Genomic DNA, 24,328 nt, shown 5'->3' with positions numbered 1-24,328 from the left:
TCCAGCATGGACCGAAACGTCGTCGCGTCTCCATTATCTTCAGCCACATTATTATGACTACTCGTCTGCAAGATAGAACCAATACCGTCTAGTTTCCAAGTATATGTGCGACCCCGCGGGCTCCTTGCACCGTCATTGTAGTTAGGTTGTGGTTTTCTATTCAGTTTTTCAAGGTAAACTCAAATATCAAATATTCACAATAAATTAGTATGTCACATATGCACTTATTCATAAGCAAGTTATTGATTATAAGCAAGTGCGAGAACGGGTTGCATTGTTCAAGGTACCAAAAATGGTCACCAGGGGGGAGGGCAGCGCTCGCCACTAATAATGGGAACATGAAAGCCATAACGCGACTGAGACTCACCCAGGTAGCCGTAGGGTGAGTGGACGAGGTAGAGATCAACATAGGTCAGCTGCAGCTGCTCCAGTGACTTCGTCAGGAACTTAGGGACGTCACTCGCTCGGTTCCCTATTTCTGGAAGCTGTCAGGTTGAATGAAAAGATAGGTAACTCAGTACCCATAGGTACTGAGATGTACACAGTACTACAAGTGCTGTGTACATCTCAATGCATTCACGCAGGGTGACGTATCTAATGTCACTTTAGAAACTTCAACACAAGACATCATCCCAGAAGTAAATAAAGTTGTTAACTAGTGGAGGTTTATTAAGAGTGTTCATTGTGTGTATGTGTGATGGAACAATTTGCTCTTGGTATGTGTTTTGCAACCCGTCCTCCACTCAAGTCCATTACACCCAGCGGTCGACCCCACAGACGCATTCATAAATTTTAACATGCTCTTCATTCAAAATATAAATTTTCTCAAATATAAATTAATATTGTAATATATTAGTATATTGTGCATATATAGGCATAGGTTAGGTTAGGTGTTTAGGTTCTGTTGGCGATTATTTGTATTTGTAGTACGTGGGTGAAGCCCGTCCTCCAAACAAAGACCCAGAAGTGATTCCATGCACCCGCCAAATGAAAAATACCAAATTTATGAATGAAAAACGGTTTACAAACGACTCACAACTGATGACGTTCGAACACTTCCGGAACAAGTACTTCGCTGACGAATTTTGTTCGAACCACAACGCTGTAAATGCTTCACCCACGTACTACAAATACAAATAATCGCCAACAGAACCTAAACACCTAACCTAACCTAACCTATGCCTATATATGCACAATATACTAATATATTATAATATTAATTTATATTTGAAAAAAAATCTGTTTTGAATTAAGAGCATGTTAAAATTATGAATGCGTCTGTGGGGTCGACCGCTGGATGTAATGGACTTGAGTCGAGGACGGGTTGGTGGGTGACGCATTTACAGCGTTGTGGTTCGAACAAAATTCGTCAGTGAAGCACTTGTTCCGGAAGTGTTCGAACGTCAACAGTTGTGAGTTGTGTGTAAACCGCTTTTCATTCATAAACAGAGGGTTGGCGGGTGGATGGAATCACTTTTGGGTCTTTGTTTGGAGGACGGGCTGGTGTTTTAGTAGGGTCTGCTTGTTTCATATGTGTGCAGACAGTGCTTGCCCGTGGCATGTGTATGTGTGCTACCAGAGTTTGCTCGAGGTATGTGTGAGTACTGGCAGTATTTGCTCGTGGTATGTGTGTATACTGGCAGTGTTTGCTCGTGGTACGTATTTGTGCTAGCAGTGTTTGCTCGTGGTATGTGTGTATACTAGCAGTGTTTGCTCGTGGTATGTGTGTATACTGGCAGTGTTTGCTCGTGGTATGTGTGTATACTGGCAGAGTTTGCTCGTGGTATGTGTGTCTACTGGCAGTGTTTGCTCGTGGTATGTATGTGTGCTGGCAGTGTTTGCTCGTGGTATGTATGTGTGCTGGCAGTGTTTGCTCGTGGTATGTATGTGTGCTGGCATTGTTTGCTCGTGGTACGTATGTGTGCTGGTAGTGTTTACTCGTGGTATGTGTGTATACTGGCCGTGTTTGCTCGCGTTATGTATATAATATGTTTGAAAATGTAATTTTTGTCTATGGGCATTTACTGCACACTGACATGGAGGTGGAGAAGGTAGGGGGATGGGGGAGTAAGAGGCGTGAGGGATTACATATAAAAATGTATAGCCTATATGTATTGATGTACAAAATAGCCGGGTTTAGCAGAGACTTGTCAGAAGCGCTGTGAATGTGGGTATATGACTTAAAAGTTTGCTTTGTTCCTTACTTAAAAATCAACTTAATAATATTCGCTTGTGTAGCCTATGTTTTTACAATTACAAATATTTGTTTTTATTATTTGATCAACGTGGCCCTCATTATATATTTTTGTTTCCCGAGTACCATGCACAAGTTTTCAATTTTATCTTTGGCATTTTATACGAAGTCAAAAGCTAACCTTAATTTACTGAAAATATGCAAATGAGCATTGACGCGGCTGACCTTAGTGGTGATGAAGAGCTCCTCTCTGGTGACCTTGCCGCTGGAGAGCCACTCATGAAGCACCTGGCCAATCACCTTCTCGTTCTGGTAGTAATAGGCTGTGTCAACATGGCGATAGCCACACTCCAGGGCCACGGTCAGCGCCGCCCGCATCTCCTCGTCTCGGGCCTGGCGCAGGAGGAATGTGCTAGTTATGCTCTTAATTTAGTATAGTATTAATTAGTATACAACTCCACAAGACAATTATGACGTGCTTTTGTTTGAAGGAACGTATTGAGCCAAATCACCAAATATGGTATCAGGGGTCAGTTTCCTATAGATCCCATCCCATATTGGTCTCCAAATATTTGATAGAATTGACGAGTTAGCCAGGGTATGTGCTATTAAAGAGAGAGTTGATTATTACCTTGGATTGCCTTTGAGCAGCCTAAGAGCAGTACTATACCTAGAAATCCAACAAAATCCAGCTGTACCTCGCTTCTCGGTGAAGACACACTGAAAATTTACTTCAGTCCTAGAATATGTTTAGGGCTAAAATACTCCTGCTGGTTGGGTATAAAGGAACATCAAAGCAAAATACGGCAAAGTTGAACCTGTTACACTTTTTTTAATATAGTTTATATGAGAAAAAGTGATTCATAGGTTAGAATAACCATACGTTTATATCAAGAAGGGCGCTTTAGCCTAATAACCTCCTATAGGTTGTGAGCCATAAGGTCCAACAAGATAGGTATATAAGCAGCATGTAATTCAATACTATCTGTATGGTATTCTTAAACGTCTGCTAGAAAGAGTGAGAGAGCAACATGACTGGCACCAATATAATGGGAGAGAATGGGGAACAAATATCAGTAAAATACAACCCTCCATAAAAGGACGCAAATCCCTGACAGGAGTTTGAGTAGAACCAAGACATCTAAGAGAAAACGGCATCGGTAATATATGTGTGGCTTTAGCCTAAGCAAGATAGGCTGGAAGAATGAGTCAGACTCTTCGGTTCACGGAGACTTGTAGGAATATGTTGAATAAACCACCAACTAGAATGTGTGTGGTTTGGTCTACATATTTTGGTCATATGTTTGGTCAACTACACACTCTGCACATGGAGGAACAGATTGCCTGAGGCCGTAAATGATTTGTTTACAGTCAATATATCGACAACCCTAAAAGAGTATGTGGAAAGGACGAACCCATTAGACTAGGCGTAGTGAGTATATTGTGCAAGCGCGCATGATTCAGGCGGGCAAGAAAATTTAGAATTAAGGGCTGGCATACAAAACCAAAACCATGAGGGAATGATGGGGTTCACACCAGGAATATCATAATGCACAGAACTCAATCATTTCTTCTGAAAAGGTAAGTGATCGAGGTAACTTGAAAATCAGTCAATAATTGAGAAGATCCAAACTATACACCAGGAAAACGTTTAAGGATTGAATGGTGAAATTAACGATAAGGGGGCGGGTGTGGATTTAAAAAAATGTATAGGGATTGACAGACATAAGATTCTTGGTGACTTTATCAGGTAAAACTAAAGGGGATACGGCTTTGTATTTTTCAAGCCGAACTACAAGGCCGAATTCTAGAAGATGAAACACACTGAGTCTCTCTCCTATCTATTGATCAGAGAAAGGGCTTTACATGGAATATTCAACTGCCCTCTGGTAGTTGAGCACACAACCTCTCCACCAGAGGGACGTGGTGTTTCAAAGGGCGGAGTTATAGTCCAGTGAGTCTATAATTTGTAAAAACATTTATGGTAATACAAATAATGTTAAATATCCTAGGTCTATGGATCTTCAACAATTTTACCAACAAAAGTAAGCAATATTGTTTGAGCCGTTAGTGTTTATGATTTCAAGAAGGAACTACATTCTACTGTGGATATCTAATCAGCCAGGCTGTGATAATATGCTTCGGAATAGGTAATACCCGTACTGGCCAGGTCACCATGGAAACCTAATCTTAGGCTTACCTGTCGAAGTTTAGAGATTCTCACAACCAGTTTGTTTTAGTTTATTTTCCACTACAGACGTGACCACACAGTTACAATAGTATTTTATTTTTTATATAGAGTAACCATCATATATACATTTTCTTGTCCTCCATAACCTGAGTTAGAGATATGTTAAGACGTCATATAGTGTAGTGAGTTATTGAGTACTCAACCACAGGTGATTATAGTGCTTTTACAATGGTAACCATCATACAATACATACATTCTCGTCTGTCTCACATAAGACAGGGTTAGAGGTCTATTCTCCTACACATAGTGCAGTGAGGTACCCAGCACTCACCACACTAGGTGATCCAAGTGCTTTTTCAGTATCTCGGTATTACAGTTGGGTTCCTTCTAGACTCACAATCGGGAATCCCCGGTTCGAATCCCGGGCGAAACAAAAATCGTTGGGCACGTTTCCTATCACTTAATGCCTCCGTTGGCCTAGCAGTAAATAGGTACCCGGGCAGTTAGTCAACTGTTGTTGGGTTGCATCCTGAGGAAAGTCATTACATCAATTTTGAGCGGAAGGGGAGAAGGGGGGGGGCATATAACCATAACGTATGCACATACACAGGCTGCCTGTCCCTGAGAAACTGAATTATTATTATTAATTACAATTGTATGTCGCCCAGTGAGAGGCAAGCCTTACCATCCAGGTGCCGAGTCCCACAGCCGGCATCTTCCTCCCATCTGCCATAGTGATTGTTAGCGCCTTAGTCGACATCTTGAGGAGCAGCGGGAGCAACACACCTCCTCTCGTGCCTGCGGCGGGATACTACTGACGAAATCTTGAATATCAACTACCCCCTCAGGCCACTTCGGTCAGCAGGACACCGTATATCTTTGGAAGGAGAGACAAAGATGACTAAGAAACATTCTGAGGGAATAAGATGCTGGTGGCATATAAATACAATTTTGATGCTAATTCTGAGCACTGGTGTATGGACATATTTGTTAGTGTCTTGATTTTGATTGTTAGTGTTGTTGTTGTCTTGTCCGCGGCCCGCTAAATGCCTCTCTCATGGCCTAGCAGCTCTCAATAACACTACTGTGGGTGTGATGGTGTCCTCTGTGGCCTTGACGGCAACCCTGTCAAGATGTGTACCCCTGTTCTCGGTGGAGATACACTGAGTTTGCTTTACTTCTAAGTTTAAGGCTAAAATATACTTGCTGGTTGTACAATTAGCGTTTATTGTGGCCTTAATAACCCTCCAGAGGGTTAGGTTCAAAGTAAGGCAAACATCCGAAGATTTGAAATTTTGAATTTCGCAACATAAATTGGACAGACATTTTCTCTTATTTATAGAGATATCTATAAGCGATAATGTTCACAGTTGGAGGCCAGACAGACAACATATTTTGTCACGTCTTGTTCCAGTTGTGGCAAACCAATCGCTTATAAGATACAAATAACAGAGTGGGGTTTGTTCCCTATAACAAAAGAAAAAATGAATAATTAGCAACAATTTCATTTTTTTTTGGGGGGGGAGGGGGAGGTTGGATTAAATATGTTGACATATGCTGAACATTTGCAAGAAAGTCATCCTTTAATTCCCATTATTTTTCAGTAAGGTACATTATTTTTGAGCGTGTGGGGATAACTCCGCCGACGGTTTACATTTGGTCACAGCTACATCAACAGGTAGTGTAAACCCCAGAGATATTTATAGACGAGAGAGTGGAGAGTGAAAAAGAGAAAGAGAGAGATACAGTGAAAGAGGGAGAGAAAAGGGACGCACACAGACATATACACGGGTATATGAGAGTGCTAGGAAACGAGAATAAGAGCAAATATATTCAATGTAGCCCCATCCTACTAAAATTATAGTATTTTCAGTAAGTATTTGGTCGAAAAATATAGAAACGAAGTGATGGACTATCAGAAAGTTGACTTTTGTATTATTTGGTCAAACCTCTCCTAGGAATTTTAGGCCTAGTATATATAGTAAATAGATGTGGTATTCTAGCGAAGCCTAGGAATATTTAAGTTTGGTCTTTAACTTTATTTTTCCGGACTTTATAGAAAGTATAAAAATTGGTTTACTGGCGGACCATCACTATATATTGGTACTTAGACCAAATAGTTACTATAGGTACTATCATTTCAGGAGGCTGGGTTGATTCTATGCCACATTGCATTGAGGGGTTGATTCAATGCCAGACTACATTCAGGAAAGAGTAAAACAGTTTTACTAGTTAGTAAGCTATTATGGTTTCCTTAATAATCCTCTAGAATTTTATAGATCGAAAGTCAACATGAAACTAACCCCATGCTCCTTCTCTGATGCCTGATGACTTTCACTAGGTTAACTTCAGGTGTGCTTACAGCTGTGTCTGTGTATATTTCATCCCCAGTGACCGAGCTGCTATGCCTCCCGAGGTAGAGCGCACTGTTTACACAATGTCAGCAGTCCAGCTGGGTTACACCAGAGATGGGTTAGTCACCCATGGCTCCCCTCTGCAGACACGCTCCGTGTTCGTTGTTTATTTTTATTTTTTTTTTTTTTATTTTGACCCGAAGAGCGAGTTTATGGGGAAGCGCCACTCATCTTGTCAGTGGACATATCGCCATAGCAGCGTGTACAACACCCCCAATAGGAAGAAAACCCGCTGGGTTGTTCATCCTGTCACTTGTACCCAGAAATAGCTGGTAGTTGCTTAACTGTCTTAAGTGAACAACTTCTCAAACAAGAAGATCAACATTTGTCAACCCTTCAAATCTTACGTTATCTTGCAGGCGCAAAATGGGGGAATCTTTTAAGAACAGTACCTATATTTGACAAATAGTATTTTCCGAATTCAAACAATGTGGGGTTTATTATTCTACACATATTTCTAATTACTCTTAGATGTTCACATTCCCTCAGGTAGTGGTCAAGGCGATGTCCGTTACTATCATCACAGATTCTGCAACTCTGCTGATCAACTGTTGGTTCCATTCCGAAATTCCATAGATAAGTATATCCAAGACGAATTCTTGCTAGTACTGATTCCCTCCCGCGGCCACCTCCTCTTCGTCCGTAATGATTGGGATTGCCAACTGCAACCATATTGTACTAGCGTCCAGATTCACTGATTTGTTCGTCTACCCTCAGTTACCTTGTCACGGTGATGTTACTTGACAATACTTCTAATTTGTAGAAGAGTCTTGGGTTTGAGGTACTCAATATGGTCTCCTTCAGCAGCCAGCACATCTGCTCGGTCATTCCCATATATTCCAACATGGGAGGGGATCCACAGAAATTTGACGACTCTTCCCTGATTGGTTAGTACTCTCACAACTCTCTTGATTTCAGCGAATATCGCAAGAGTTTCTGCCCGATTTTTACTAAGGCTTTGTAGTGCTGCTTTTGAATCAGTGCCGATCAATGCGCCATTAGTGTTTCGTTCAAGGAATCTTGAAGCCATAACAATGGCAGTTAGCTCTGCTTGCGTTGAAGAGGCATAGTTTTCAAGATGTGCTTTTTCATCATTTCCGCGTTGAAAGGCATTATTTCCTAATTAGAGTGTATGCTGCACCAGCCCTGCCATTGACAGGATTAGATGACCAATCAGTGTAGATTTGATCTAATTAATTTCCGGCATATTTATACATTTCCTTGAGATACTTGTGCCTCATTTCATTTTTATTGCTTCCTATTATTAATAGGAACGTTATCCTCACAGACACAAATCAGAAGATACAATTAACAATTTACTACAAAAACAAGAAAACGGCCAACCTACTCATGAAGAACTCTCCAGACACCAAACAGAACGCCTTGAAACAAACCAACGTCGTCACATCCCCACTTGGGGACTGTCAGCCCCAAAGATCTCAGTATATAGGCAAGACAACAACGTCTCTTTCTAGGCGATTAACACTATATATATATATATATATATATATATATATATATATATATATATATATATATATATATATATATATATATATATATATATATATATATAAGAGAATGTCTGTCCAAAGTGGGAGGCCAGATGCTTTGTACTAGTCTCACCAAAATTTGCTGGGGGAATGGTCTGGGGTACGGGATAGATATAAGCTGACCAGAATAAATGTAATTTAAACGCTTTAAGAAATATTAGCAAAGATAAACACCCTAGACCTATTCCATGGAGTCTCTCATGTGAAGTTAAGTGTGAAATATGCCATGCGATTAATGTGGAGTTTTTGTCATAATATAATTTACACCCATACAGTTGTTTAAATATTTTATTAACGTGCAAAATATATTTGTTACTATAAGAGAAAATGTCTGTCCAACGTTGGAGGCCAGATGCTTGGGGCTAGCCTGGCACAACTTTGTAGGGGAAATGGCCCAGGGTACGGGATGGACATAGGCTGCTCAGAGTGGCCTAAGATAAATTCTTTAAAAAATATTTGTAATTACTGACACCCACAATCCATTTTTCATGGATTCAAGTCTACTCAAGTTTGATATATTGGTTGTATTGCCAAAGAGTTTTTCGAGTATCAAAATATTTCCTTGAGAGACTCATGCAGTAGTTTCATTGCTTTCTATTATATTTTCTGAGAGAAGGGAAAGAGGGGGTGAAGCGTAATGGGGATAAGAGTAGGGAGGGACAAGGGGGATGGGGGAGATTTGGGAAGGGGGGATAACAGTCCATATTATTTTGGTAGTTAATAATAAATTTTCCGAGAGAAAGGGGAGAGAGATTGGAGGTGTGGAGGAAGGGGAGGACAAAAGGGGGGGGGGGGCCAAGAGGGGATGAGGGGGGGGGGTTAGGGGGGGGGGAGGGGAAGAAGAGGGGTAGAATAGGGGATGGGGAAGAGGCAGACTAACCCCTGCACTGCTGGGTACCCTTTCTAATAGTTTCATAAATCGGTTAGTTTATCTCCAAAATACATTAGAGTGACATAATATAGTGAAATACTGCTATATGAAATTGGTCCTTGACTAAGCCCATAATCACTGTGTCAGTAAATGAAAATTCATTTACGACACCATGCATATTTTTGTTATAATAATGATGACAAAATTTGTTTAATAGCAATAATAATGGCATTTAAATATCACGAATAAAAAATTAAGACTGAAAATAATATATAAATATATAATTAAGATTATATTAATATATAATAACTAAATTACAGAAAATAGTAAAAAAAATACTTAGGAGTTGTAATAATTGCAGTAACCAATATGTAATAATAACATTGAAAGATTAATAACCTCAGGAAATACTTCTCCTCTCTACGCGTTTCCTGCCACCATTTCCCTGCGAAGACAAAGTCTGTATAGTCTCCCCTCCCTCCACATCTATAAGTAGCGCGGAGTCTTCAGTCACTGGCAGTCCCCGGATAGAGTTGTAAGGGGGCGGACGGTGCTAGCCTTTAGGAGCGACCGCGCACGTGCTTATGTTTATAAACACAGACGTCAACGCACTGATAACATCAAGTCAGACAAAGATACGTAGTTGATGAGTGCTTCGCGAACGTTTCTTTATTTTAGGATTTTTGATGCAGTGAATGACATTAGTACATCAGGAATTGTACAGATATAATAAGGTAAATGGTTATGCCAAATATACCATTAAATAAATAATTCTGTGTATAATTGAATTTGACCACATAAGTGCTTTAATATCGCCAGGAAAACGAGAAGATTGAATTTTGTGCTGAAGGAATTGAGGTCAGTAATCCGAGATGTGTCTGTGTGTGTGTTTTTGAGTTTTCACCAACAAACAACGAGAAGCCTTGCAGGTAAACTGGAGTAGACAGCTAATTGACATTTCCTATTTTATTTAGGGTTATGGGTTCACTTGATCAAAAGAATTGTGAGACGAATGGGGATTACATCATATTTACACCATCGGAGGTAAATAATTTTTGAACCACTGGAACTATATATTACTTAAGGCCACTATATAATTTTTTGGAACAAAAGGGCTATATTACTTTTGGACCACATGATATTACATAATTTTAGACTACTAATTCTATACTATTTCACCTGTGTGGAATCTGTTTGTATATCTGTAATATGTCTTTCTGTTTTACTGCTCTATTTTTGTTGTATCAGAAGTAGGGTTTATATTAGTCTGTGTGATATTTAGGTTGTTGTTAGATTCAGCTATTGTTATCTGTTAGACGTCATGATAGAGTGGTTGTTGCCATGCCCAGACATGTTCCACTGCTATATTGTTATTCTATGTACTGTGCCATTGTTACAGTGTGATGCCTAGGTTTAGTGGTTTAATGTGATGTCTAGGTTTAATATGATGCCTAGGTTTAATGTGATGCCTAGCTTAGTGTGATGTCTAGGTTTAATGTAATGTGATAGGTAAGGGAAAGCGCCGACACATCCTGCTCTTCGAGTCTTGGCTCAAAGTGACCCCAGATTCTGTCTGTATCTCCGCTTGTTCTTCTCTTTCTCTAGTGTTAAACTTTTCGAAATATTTCATAAGGGCCAGAGCCAAGGTGGCAGACCTTACTCACTAATCAGGTGTTCAAATCTTTCTAACATCAGTCCTCGTTACTGGCCCACATTCTACAATTTAAAACTCTCGGGCATTTACAGCGCTGTTTATGTTGGCTACTGATGGCAGCCTACCTAAACAATCTCAAATTGACTTTCTATTGATATAATTGGCTGTGGTATGTGTCCAACAATCTTGTTTTCTCTTGGGGGTGGAAGGAGGTCATCTTTCCATCAAAGGAAACCTGGTTCGCACATTTTGTGAGTCCGATCAGATAATACAGAAGGTTTATCAGATAATACATTAGGCTTCTCAATTACATTTGGTCAAAACGGTAATTCTTGAGGCAATGTCCTGCTTCCCTATCACACAACTCTCTCCCGGGACATAAGTTGTGTACATTACGTGGATCCAATCTGCCAAGTGGAATGCACTGAAGACGTTGAAGCCAATTCCATTCACAACTTTAAGCCAGAAATATTATGAATTGTGATTTGAACAAATCTCAATAATTGTGATTTGTTCATTGATTTTAAATATATCAATATTTGCATAATTCTCTAAGTGAAATTACATTTTTCATTGTGCATGTTCATTCATATTATTTTATTTGGTCCTGTCAACATTTTATTATTTTCTTCGCCTTTTAACATACATTGAACATACTTCCCCATTTCATGTCTTATTTGCACTCTCCTTTACATTTATAATTAAATAAATAACCCCCTTTAATCCATCACATGTTATTTTCCATTCCTGTGTCATGTCTATTTTCCCATTATTTGCCACTACACATTACATGTCTATTTTCACATCCCATTTCCATCCTCCCCATTACAACTGACATGAGCTTTTGATTTATTGAGGTGAGATGTTCGTCTTGTTCTTTGATTACTTCCTAGTGCGTTGCTGGTCCAGATCATGCTTGCTTCCGTGTCTGCAGCCTACGTATTGATCCATGTACGAGGCGCTCAAGCATTGGGCACAGTGTGTGTACAGTAGTCCACTGCAGTGGTGGCTGAGGTCTTAAGGAATGCTGTTCTGTTTCTTGAGTTTCTGCAAGATTAGCGTAATTTATTATGCACCCCGCCTGTGAGCGGTGTTGCAAAGTTTGCAGATACATTAATATCCGTTTGCTTAGGCACGCTGCAGCATTACTGATCTAGTTACAGAGATTGTTAATTTATATCAATAGCCTAGTTATAGTTTGGGTTAGTTTAGCCTAATTAGAGGGTGATATTCGTGTTAGTCAGGCACAGCAGAGGCGCACTGTCTCCAAGCGCGCTGCAGCTGTAGGTAACAGTGGTGGTGAAATCTCTTTCTACGGAAAATGCAAATAGGACCGATCATCAGATCTTGGGCTCAGCCTTTCCAAATACAATTTGCATATCACAAACACACCCGACCACTTCGTAATGTTTCGTATCTGCATAGATGAATGCCAGGAAGGTTACTCTGCGGTGGCCTGGATGGTCTGTTTCTCCACCCCGCCACACCCCACCCCGAATTCAACCCCCCTCTTCTTTTCCTCTCCCTTTCCCCCTTCTTCCCACCCACATCTCCCTCCCCTCCCCCTTCTCTCTCTCTCTCTCTCTCTCTCTCTCTCTCTCTCTCTCTCTCTCTCTCTCTCTCTCTCTCTCTCTCTCTCTCTCTCTCTCTCTCTCTCTCTCTATATATATATATATATATATATATATATATATATATATATATATATATATATATATATATATATATAGGGGAACCCGGCTGCGCCCGGGTCTCTTCCCCCTATCTCCCCTTTGCCTCCATCTCCCTACACTTGTCCCCCCCCCTTTCATACCTCGCCTCGTCCTCCCACTTCCCCCCCCCCCTCTCTCCATTTCTCAGACTTGTTTTTAATTTAGAAGCCCAAACAACTGTATGGGTCTTTCAGAAAATATATTATTGCATCACTAAAACCTTTATGAGAAACACACCAAATATTTCAAACGTGACTTTTATGAAAATCATATATTGGTGGGGGGGGGGGGGGGGCTATAAATGCTAATATTTTTTAAAGAATTTGACTTACGCCTACCCCGACCAGCCTATGTTTGTCCTGCACCCTAGACTATTCCACATGGAAAGTTAGGCGAGTCTAGGCCCAAACGTCTGGCCTAATTTTTACAGCCAGACATTTGTATATAAAAAGATGAATAGATGTATAGTCTGTTATACTCCTTTCTTGAGTTTCGACTTAACCTCTGGAAGGTTATTCCTATCCATCCAGAGAGTATACTTTAGTCTTGAGCGTACTTTACAACTAAAGTAGACTGTGTATATACAGCGAGGTGTAGAGTATGTCTCTTGGTGTATCTTTTCCTTGTGTATTTCCCCTTAGTTTGGTTTATCAATCTCCGCAACGTTATTAAGGCAACCGCAAATGCTCATCATATATATACACTGAGAAGCGGGGTACACATCTTGGTGTATATTGTATATATATCGCTAGTTTGGCAGGTTATCAAGGTCACCATCATTGGATTCTGACCAACCGGCAAGAAGACTTTAGCCCTGAATACTGTCTAGCATCATGGTTGGGCTCTGGGTTGGGGCCTCCAGAACCTTCCAGTGAATTCAGTGAAGTTCCGGGTTCATCGCCTTTTGTACCATCATGGCTGAGTCGGTTAAGGCAGGTGTCTGGAAATCACCAGTACGCGGGTTCAACCCACTCCATTACCGCAAAATGATTTTCAATCATTCTAATTATATATAATAATTCAACAGTCACGATAATGCCTCCTATAATTTCTAACGAGGTGTAATGAGTTCTAAAATAATTTAGCTAGGTTTAGCAAGCTTTTAATGAGGTTTAACAAGCACCAAGGCAATTCTGTCTGGATATCAAGAGCTTCACGACAATTCTCACCGTGTAAAGGGAGCCCCACGATGATTCTAATGAGGTATATAGTGAGCACAAACGACGACTCTGACGACTGAGCTCCAGGGGCGTGGCAACCTCTTCGTCTTGCTCAGTGTTACGAATATTGCTGAAGATGTCGCCACTGGGACTAGGAGTAGAGCCTTAGGTGCCGGGGTCCTGTGGTGGGGAAGGTGTAAGCACTTGGGGGCGAAAGGGGCAGAAAGAGGGTGAAGCGAATAGAGAAGGATGAGTGATAAGAGAGAGTGAGGAGAACTGAGGAGGTGAAGGTGGAGAGGAAGTGTGTGTGGAGAACAGGGTTGCTAGATATTAGGAACAGAGCGCAGGTAGGTTTTTTATTATTATTTTCTACCACAGACGTGGCCACACATTTACAATGCTAACCAGCATATATACATTTTCTTCTGTCCTCCATGGACAGGGTGAGAGATGTGTTAAACATATAGTTCAGGGGTTTATTGAACAATCAACCACAGAAGGTGATTCAGTGCTTTTGAAATGCTCTAAGCTAACCTACATACGTAAATACATAGATACACAGATTTACGTATGCCGCAAGATATACAGAGACATCGGCAATATAAGTTATTTCTCGCGCCCTTTATGGTTAGTCCATAGGTGGAAGGTACTGAAAGAAGTTGTAGAAGCCACCTCCATCCACAACCTTAAGGCCAGACTTGACGAAAAATTCGAACGTCAGAATAATTAAATTATAACGCAACAGGTACAACAAGATTAGCAGGCAGGGCATGAAGAACTAGACCTTCTATGTCTTATCCGTCATTTCGTACTGATAGGTAAATAGTATGGCTAATCTGAGCCAGGCGAGTGCCAGTGAGCTACACACATCCGCCACTGAGACACTAGCGTCGTCTAGCGGGTCAAGGGCCCGTGACCCTGAACCATTCCGTCATGAGTCTGAGGTGAATTTGGGTATACAACTCCGCCATGTTTGAGCAATGTTTATGTCGTGTGTCACTGCTCTTTGGCGATGTTTATAATTAAATCTTACAGTGATTATTAAAACAGCTCATTCTCAAAACATTGAGGTGTTTTGTAGTATTGCCAGCCTCAATTGATATCTATCATGTTTATATATATATATATATATATATATATATATATATATATATATATATATATATATATATATATATATATATATATATATATCGGAGTGTGGGGTTGATGTGGGCGTGGTGTATGGGCGGGATGTGGGCGTGGTGTGTGGGGACAGGTAATCAACCATGATATAAGAGGACCCTCCGGTCATGTTGCAGGGTACACTCGCCTATAAACTCTCTCTATTCAGTTTTTATCATCTTTTTCATTCTTACCGGATTTTTGGGCCTCTGTAGTGGCGAGAAAACTAATCAATGATTGAATACATTTATAAATACATTAACAATATTTATCGACAATATCATTACCAGTCCTGTCCCAAAAGAAAAATATTTTATAGACCAGTTAATATCGGTTAATATGTATATATATATATATATATATATATATATATATATATATATATATATATATATATATATATATATATGTATATATATATATATGTATATATATATATATATATATATATATATATATATATATGTATATATATATATATATATATATATATATATATATATATATATATATATATATATATATATATATATATATATATATATATATATATATATATATATATACCCCCATTTATCAGTGTATATGCACTTAAGTTTACGTTACTTCTAAATTAAGCCTTAAGTATAGTTTCTAGCAGGTCAGTAAGCTCTTATGGTTGATAAGCTTTAAGCTCAACGCCAAGGTCATCTAAGTATATGCTCTCACAAATACACAAATATACATAGTTATACTACTATTTATTAATGTATATTAATTGAGTGCTTACTTTAGTTTTGAATTATATTCAAGACTAAAGTATACTTGTTTGTTGGACAGCGATGTGTTTTAATAACCCCCCCAACGATTTATAATTGATTGACGCAAATACGAAACCAATATAAAATAATAATAGCTTTGATGTACTTGCTACGCCTCCCCTAAAATTAAATATTTGTGGCGCCGCTGTTCCCAGCCTAATGCTTCTAAAAGCTCATACTTTTTAAATTTTAACCCACAATCTGCACAGCTATTAAAACTGCTACATGAATGTACACATTTAAAAAAAAAAAGATTAACAAATCAAATGGAGAAGAATCGTATATAACCATTGGATCAGTGTAGGACTTAAATAAAGTAAGCAAGTTCTTCTTTCTGTAGAAAGTGCCGCCTTTGTCTAGTTTTAATTTTTCGCCAACATTAACACTTCATTTCTTAGGAGTTCCTGGAACTGTGATTCTTTCAGCGTCTTGGTAACTGCGACTCTACGTTGTCCTTGGAACTGCAATACTTCTGCATTCTGGAATTTTGGTTCTTCCTCGTCCCTGAATTGCAGTTCTTCGGCGTCTTGGAACTGCAGTTCTTTGGCGCCCTGGAAAATGCGGTTCTTCGGCGTCCTGGAACTGCGGTTCTTTGGCGTTCTAGAGCTGCGGTTCTTTGGCGTCCTAGAACTGCAGTTCTTTGGTGTCCTAGAACTGCAGTTCTTTGGTGTCCTAGAACTGCAGTTCTTTGGCGTCCTAGAACTGCGGTTCTTTGGCGTCCAAGAACTGCAGTTCTTTGGCGTCCTGGAAATGCGGTTTATTAACATCCTTGAACTGCAGTACTTTGGCGTCCTTTAACTGCGGTTCTTTAAGGTCCTGGAATTGCGGTTCTTTGGCGTCCTAGAACTGCTGTTTTTGAATGTCCTGGAAGTGCTGTCCTTCGGCGTCCTGGAACTGCAGTTCTTCTTCGTCCTAGAAATGCTGTCCTTCGGTGTCCTGGAACTGCTGTCCTTCAGTGTCCTGGAACTGCTGTCCTTCGGCGTCCTGGAACTTGCGGTGTTTTGGAACCATATAATTCTCGTTGTCGGGGACAGAAAACATGTACTTAGGCTTGTTTCGAGGTCTTCCCCTAGGTCGAGGTGCAGACCTTACCTAGGATGCAGCCCCACACAATGTCCTCATTTCCGGGTACCTTTTACTGCTAGGTGGAATGAAAAGTGCGGGGGAATCGAGCTCGTAGACTATTGTACTACACTTATACCAATGTTAGGTGCATTTGTTCATTTACCATCCAACAAGGTTATACCTCAGTAAATATTACATTGTTTACATATTTCAGTTTTGAAAGTCGAACAGTGCAAGCAGATGTTCTACTCTTTTTAACCAATCGAAAAAACCATGCTTGTAAATTATTAAAAAAAAAACATTAAGCTTACAAAATTCTGCTTTCATAGAGATTCGAACCAAATTTCACGATATTAGATTTGAATGAGTGATATTTACATGAATAAAACAAATTTTAAGTTAAGGTCTTTCGCATTTAAGTTGCGCCGAGTTGAATTTAATTAAACTTAACCTGACAAAACTCCTTAATATAGTCCAGTGGAGCAGCAATATAGATAGGCTACTGTTTCAGCGGGCTCACTTGTTTGGACCAATGGAATATGGTTTCAATGAAATACGTTGCAGTTTCATCAATACCGCTGATTCTCCATGTAATATTTTTGCTTCAAAATCTTTCAAGAATCCTAGATTATAAACAAATGTACACACACACACATGGGCACTCAGGCTTTCACACGTGTGAAAGAAGTATGTGTGTGAATATGTGAGTATGTGTATGTGTGTGAATATGTGCTTGAGTGTGAGTGCCTTAGTAAAAGTTTTTAAGTGTATACCTCCTCTACCAGCAATGGAACATAACAGACTGTGGTTCTCCGAGCCACTATTCTCATGCCCCAGAAGTTTACACGCCACCATTACGTCCCTGCGAATTGTCTACACTACACACTTTTATCTCCCACTATTTTTCACTCGTGTTCTTCTTCTTAAAAACCACAAATGATTAAACACAGGTTGTGTTTATTGCTCCTCTGATTATTATTATTTGTTGGATTTGGCGTTGGGTTTTATGCCTATCATCCACGGAAGCGTTTATTCAGACCACAACAATAGTTTACTGATCAATTATGAAGTATTTTTTGTTCCTGAAACTAATTCAGGATTAAAGTAAATTGTCAGTATATTTTCACTGAGAGGCGGGGTACGCCTTCGTACATACCTCTCACCCTGATTTTACTTACTAATTTTCCGTTCAGTAAATTACTGATGACTTGCTGATAGCGGGCGGGAGTCAAATTTGTTTATGTAATGTGTCCTATTAATGTCTGTATATTTGTTTCCCCAATGACACGGGGAAATCGTGCCAATCCCACTGAAACTGATGATTTAATATTACAAATTTCTTTCCAATTTAAGAAAAACGTAATAAAGAACCGCAGGAGATTATATATTTAACCCTTTTTCCTATTCAATAAGCAGTCGCTGGTGGCGTAGTGGTAATACTTCATCCGCACGAGTGATTAGGTCTTGGGTTCGAGCCCTAGTCGTGGAGAATTTACTAGATGTCATCCCCTTAACCGTTCGCCTCTATTCACCCAGCAGTAATTGGGTACATGGTTGTTAATTAAACGATGATTGGGTTGTGCTCGAGGTAAAAACTAGTGGTTATGGCTTACCATGAATCTGCTAACGGGAGTCAGAGGTCTTCCGTTCCTGTACTCACCTGTGTAAAAAAAAATAGGTTGTATGATAATAGTAATGAGAAATAATCAGCGTTCTAGACGCGCTAGTAATAAATAACACTACGAGACCAGTTTAGAAATACTGACAAGTGACAAAAATATGCTCAATAATGTCAAATATAAGTTAGTCGACAAATGTATATATTAGGGTTCCAATGCTTTCCTCACATCGAGGCAATAGCATACAAATTTGCAAGCTTTTACCACATCAAAACCGTTATCGCTCGCAAGACCATCTCTCTCTCGCTCTCAGGGGCCGCAGGTGCTGGTGGTCATGCTATCATGCAGGGTTGTGATGAGGTAGAACAGCGGTGGTGCTCAGAGTGCTCAGAGAACAGTGGTGGTGCTCAGAGAACAGCGGTGGTGCTCAGAGAACAGCGGTGGTGCTCAGAGAACAGCGGTGGTGCTCAGAGAACCGCGGTGGTGCTCAGAGAACAGCGGTGATGCTCAGAGAACAGCGGTGATGCTCAGAGAACAGCGGTGATGCTCAGAGAACAGCGGTGGTGCTCAGAGAACAGCGGTGGTGCTCAGAGAACAGCGGTGGTGCTCAGAGCTCAAGGGAAGGGACGAAGGGAAGGCGTAGAGGACGAATTTTAAAAAAGAAAAGAGTGATTTGTACGCCTTAGGCAGAGGTGGCGAGGCTCTTCCTGTCAGCTTGTTTGAACTAAGTTCCAATATATGGTGATCGCATGTAATTTCTAATATATATATATATGATAATAAGTTCATATATATATATACATATATTTTGATATTTTCATATATATGTTCATATATATATACATATATATATGAACTAGAGCGCGGAAGTCAACACAGCCTGGTCGATTGATTCCTATAATGCAGTTCAAGCCACGGAGATGGATGAAGGTGTTTTGTGTACGGTTTGTCGTGCGTGTGTGCACGGGCGTGTGTGGCCGTGTCTCATCGGACTAATAGGCGCCAAAGATCGACATCGACACCCCCAGCAGGATGATTTAAGACATGGATGGCGATGGTGACCGGCCTTAATACCCGCGGGGCATGTCTTGTCGCGTGACCCCCGCCTGGATCATCATTATAAACCTGGTCATTATTCCTTGCGGGATTAGTAGGAAAGGTGGGCTTCCCTGCAGTGGTATGGATGTCACGTTGGCTGCAGTGGCTGTCAGGAGTACAGTTGTCACGTATGGCTGCAGTGGCTGTCAGGGGTACAGGTGTCACGTATGGCTGCAGTGGCTGTCAGGGGTACAGTTGTCACGTATGGCTGCAGTGGCTGTCAGGGGTACAATTGTCACGTATGGCTACAGTGGCTGTGAGGAGTTAAGATTAGATTAAGCATGTTTTATAATCCAAACTGTGTTACGTGCGGTGTGAGTTGCATTCGGATGGGCGCTAGCAACAGCCGATTGTTTGGTGTTGGGCTTAACGCTATCAACCCGTGGAAGGTTATTAAGGCAACACCACAACCTTACTGACCACCTAGCAACTATACTTTAGTCATGAATATAATCCAGGACTAACTTAAACGCTCAGTACTCTGAAAAGCGAGCTACACCGAGTGGTGTGTATATTGCGTGAATCAGCGCGCGACATACAGTGATGTATAACGAAACAGACTGAACGCACACGTCAATACACAGGTGAGGGTAATACCAACATTGGTTTTAATAATGCATAAGCGAGAGTCATGCCCCAAGGTCTGGATCGAAGGTGTCAAAAGCAGCACGTGGATATTTGGAGTCCTTGTACTCGCCTAATTATATACAGGGGCCTGAAGGATAGAGGTTCAGTTCTTGGACCCCGTTTTTCCATCCGCCGGTTCTCTAATGCAATAAATCCCAGCCTATTTTTTTCTATCAAATCTACTTTTGAAATTATGAATGTGTGTACTCACCTAGTTGTGCTTGTGGGGGTTGACCTTCGGTTCTTTAGACCCGCCTCTCAACCCTCAATTACTGGTGTACAGGTTCCTGAGCTTATTGGCCTCTATCATATTTACATTTGAAACTGTGGATGAAGTCAGCCTCCACCACATCACTTACTAATACATTCCATTTTATTAAACTACTTTGACACTGAAAAAGTTCTTTCTAATGTCTCTGTGGCTCATTTGGGTACTCAGCTTCCACCTGTGTCTCCCTTTGTGTGATTACCACCCGTGCTAAATTATGTCCTTATCTACCCTATATATTCCCATGATAATTTTGTATGTTGTTATCATGTCTCCCCGAATCTTCTGAATTCCAGCGACGTGAGGTGTAATTCACGCAGCCTTTCCTCGTAACTCATACCTCTCAGTTCTGGGACTAGTTTGGTTGCATACCTTTGAACCTTCTCCAGTTTCGTCTTATGCTTGACAAAGTATGGACTCCATACTGGAGCTGCTTCTTTACATATAACATCACGCTAGCAACATTAACAAAGTTTGAAGAACTCTCTTCTATATGAGGTATCGTGCAAAAAGCATAGAATATAGTAGAAGTAAATACGATATTAAAAGTAGAATCGCGGGAAAAAAGTCCTTATTTTTGCCTCCCTGTAATATGTGAATTGAAACTGATCTGTCGTCAGTATCATATTTACAATAGTCATCCCATGCTCCCCTTGAAGGAATCGAACCTCGAGCCACCGGAGTGGCAGTCCAGTTTTATATACGATCGGCCGCTAATGCGATATATGGACATCAAAATGTTATATATAATTTGCTGTTTGTTATACAAAAAAAACGTCAATTCCATTAGACTGGTCAATTGAGAGATCTTGACGTTGGGAAACTTTAGGAGAACGGGCTGCTCCCAGCCCGTTCTCCTATGGTTTCCCAACGTCAAGAGAGTGCGTCTAAAAGACGAACTCTCTTCTTGCAGGGTTTACGTTCGATCCCCGATAGTCAGAGTGAACGAGGTTCAGGCACGTTCCTGACACCTACTGTAGAGAAGAAGGACTCTACGGTCTTCCTGTTAAATAGTGGTTTAATTTGTCTATGTTTTATACTACAATATTAACCATAGCTGTTATTGTTGTTAATTAAAGATTCGCTACCTGGAACAAAAAGTTCCAAGTAACACGGGCTATAGTGAGCCCGTAGTGTCTTAACCATAACAATGTGAGGTTCTGGTAGGACAAGTTTCTGAGTATTATTCCTTCGTGTCAGAGGCTGTAAACAAAAACTTTGTTCTCGTCTCTGGAAACTTTGAGTAATAATTCATTTCGAATTCTTATACTTTCGACAGCATCAACTGAGATGCTTATGTTGCGTTGAAAGCAGATAACTAAAACCATATTGATATTCGCTATACATATGAGTGATATTCCATAAAGTATTTTATTAGATAACAGCTTTCAATTTTGTTTCCAGTCGCCTTAAGATGCTAAGCAGCTAGATGTGTCTCACATATTGATGAAGATTGATGAAGATTAAGCCACCCAAAAGGTGGCACGGGCATGAATAGCCCGTAAGTGGTGGCCCTTTTGAGCCATTACCAGTATCAAGAGCTGATACTGGAGATCTGTGGAGGTGCGACTGCACCTTGCGTAACGGGAGATGTCTCCCGTGTGTGTCTCACAGGGTGTCTCTTATTCTTATAGGGTTTCGTAATTATAATTTTGACCGTCTTGAATAACTCTGGAACGTGGAATGAAGATAGAACAGCATTAAAAAAAGTTTGGAAGGAATCGAAAATTATTTCTGGAGGAATTTTATTTGAATATTTACTGAGGGCCAGGCTCCATCAAAGCATTTAGGCAACCAATTACGAAACCTGTACATCTTTCCTCAATCATGGCAGCTTATTTTAGCATTTATTAAATAGTTAACGAGATTGGAAACTTTACAACCCAAGGTTATTATAAACAACCTCGTAGTACTTCGCAGTTCAAACTGTTTAATAAATGTCAATGAAGCGGCCATGAAATACTAAAGAAATTGTTCGAGATATTTGCAAAAATAAAATTAAAATATGGAGCGGTTGCATGGTGCCCATATCTCAAGAAGCACGTCAATAAATTGGATAATGTGCAAAGACATGCAATTATATGGCTTTCGGAACAGAAACAACAGCTACAAGGTCCTAAAATTGCAAAGGATGGAAAAGAGAGAAGAAAAAGAGGAAATATGATCACTATATAAAAAATTGTAACATGAATCGAGAAAATTGACACAAAGAGGCATTCTTGAAACCTGCAACTTCAAGAACAAAAGAGCATAAAGCTAAGGAACCAAAATGGCGAAAATTACGGGCTATTCATGCCCGTGCCACCTCTTGGGTGGCTTAATCATTATCAATCATCAATGGTGAAAACACTAGAAAGTTTACTTTTGTTGAGCGGTAGACGGTTGGAGCAAGTTAGGTGAGAAGGTGGTGGAGGCCAAAGCCGTCAGTAGTTTCAAAGCGTTATATGACAAAGAGTGCTGGGAAGACGGGACACCACGAGCGTAGCTCTCATCCTGTAACTGCACTTAGGTAATTATACTTAGATAATTACACACAAACACATTTATATACATTTAATACACACTGGCTCAAAGGAATATTCCGTAGGAGCAATCAAGAGTTACAGGAAGACTTTATTGTACAAAATCGATATTAGGCAATTCCTTCTGGCAATTTGGGACACATAAAGGGCCCGCCGTCCTGGGAAACAATTAACCTTCTCAAATTTATACTTCCGAGAAGCTGTCGAAATCGTGATGGATTGTTGACGAAGTTATCTGTGGGGGGGGGGGAAGAGGCGAGGGGGACGAAGAGAGAAGAGGAAAAAAGAAGAGAGAAGGGAAAAAAGAGAGAAGGAAGAGAAAGAATGACAGTAACAGTAGCAGAGAATAGGGAAAGAACAGATGGATAAAGACACAGAGACTTGGAAAGAAGACAGAGTACGTAGAAAAAAAATGAACATAATCATATTATCTTAGGCTATGCGTAAGTTATTAACTTAGGCTATGCATAGGATATTAACTTAAGCTATATGCGTAGGATATTAGCTTAGGCTATGCGTAGGGTAAATTTAAAACTAGTCTGGAAGACATTCAAATTTTAACTTTAAAAAGATTATGATTTAAATTCTCCCCTTAGGGGAACCAGGGTTTCCCACAATTCCCCAATGCACTCGGGCTCTGTCAACCAGTAATGCTACCTCTGACGACCCTCCTTCAATACACAGAGAAATCAAATATGATTTCTCTGTGTGTATAAGAGGCCTGGTCGAGGACCAGGCCGTGGAGACTTTGAGCTCTGAAATCATTGCAAGGTACTGAAGTAGCTTGCGTCAGAGGTAGAATTACTTACTGGTTGAGAAGAGCCCAAGTGCATGGGGGGAATTGTGGGAAACCCCGGTTAGGCTTCACTCATCATTGCTCCTGTTGGAGTTGTTCATTGATATATCACGTTAATGTAATTTCTCTGTGTATGAGTTCTATTAGTAACATTTAATAGTTATTTACTGGTTTTTGTTTAAAGAAAATAATAGCAAAAACGTTTAAAAGAACTTAAATTCAATTAATCCCATACCCACTGCATTTTATTTCACAAGTTGAGGATTTACATGGTGGGGGATTCACAAAGGGGAGGGGAATTACACAAGGTGGGAGATTCACTAGGTAGGGGATTCACAAGGGGGAAAATTCAGAATGTGGGGGACTCACAAAGTGGGGGATTCACATGAGGGGAAATTCACAAGGTGGGGGATTCACAAATTGGGGGAATCACAAGATGGGGATTTACTGCCGGTGGTACATATTGTGGGACTGGTCGGACGCACACTATGGTGTCCTAAATTATTCACACTCAGTTTTCAAAACTCGTTTATGTTTGCCACTTGTGTGTGTATGTTTTTTCCAATGGTAGAGGTGGACAGGGTGGATACGGGAAACATTCACACGTTCCTCATGTTCAT

At 40.3% G+C, this 24,328-nt stretch overlaps 2 protein-coding genes across 3 annotated transcripts in view; one reads left to right on the top strand and one right to left on the bottom strand.

Annotated features, from left to right (window-relative positions):
* LOC123758327 (aldo-keto reductase family 1 member A1) overlaps positions 1-5,229 on the bottom strand; it is a 19,677-nt gene extending 14,448 nt beyond the window's left edge. The window contains exons 1-3 of the mRNA XM_045742600.2: positions 5,071-5,229; positions 2,420-2,587; positions 368-485 (exon numbers count right to left, since the gene is read on the bottom strand). Coding sequence (XP_045598556.1) covers positions 368-485; positions 2,420-2,587; positions 5,071-5,145 — 361 coding nt within the window. The 5' untranslated portion in view covers positions 5,146-5,229. The remainder of the gene's footprint in view (positions 1-367; positions 486-2,419; positions 2,588-5,070) is intronic.
* A 4,524-nt stretch (positions 5,230-9,753) lies between these two features.
* Positions 9,754-24,328, top strand: part of LOC123758328 (pyrroline-5-carboxylate reductase 1) — a 39,542-nt gene continuing 24,967 nt past the window's right edge. Inside the window, exon 1 of one of the 2 annotated variants that reach the window (XM_045742601.2) lies at positions 9,754-9,957. The gene's annotated coding sequence lies outside the window, so the exon portion shown is untranslated. The other variant, XM_069322659.1, reaches the window with a different exon arrangement.

The sequence above is a fragment of the Procambarus clarkii genome, chromosome 11 (assembly GCF_040958095.1).
Source record: "Procambarus clarkii isolate CNS0578487 chromosome 11, FALCON_Pclarkii_2.0, whole genome shotgun sequence".
NCBI lineage: Eukaryota > Metazoa > Arthropoda > Malacostraca > Decapoda > Cambaridae > Procambarus > Procambarus clarkii.
The sequence above is the reverse complement of the archived record's forward strand: the minus strand, read 5'-3'. Positions and strand labels throughout refer to the sequence as shown.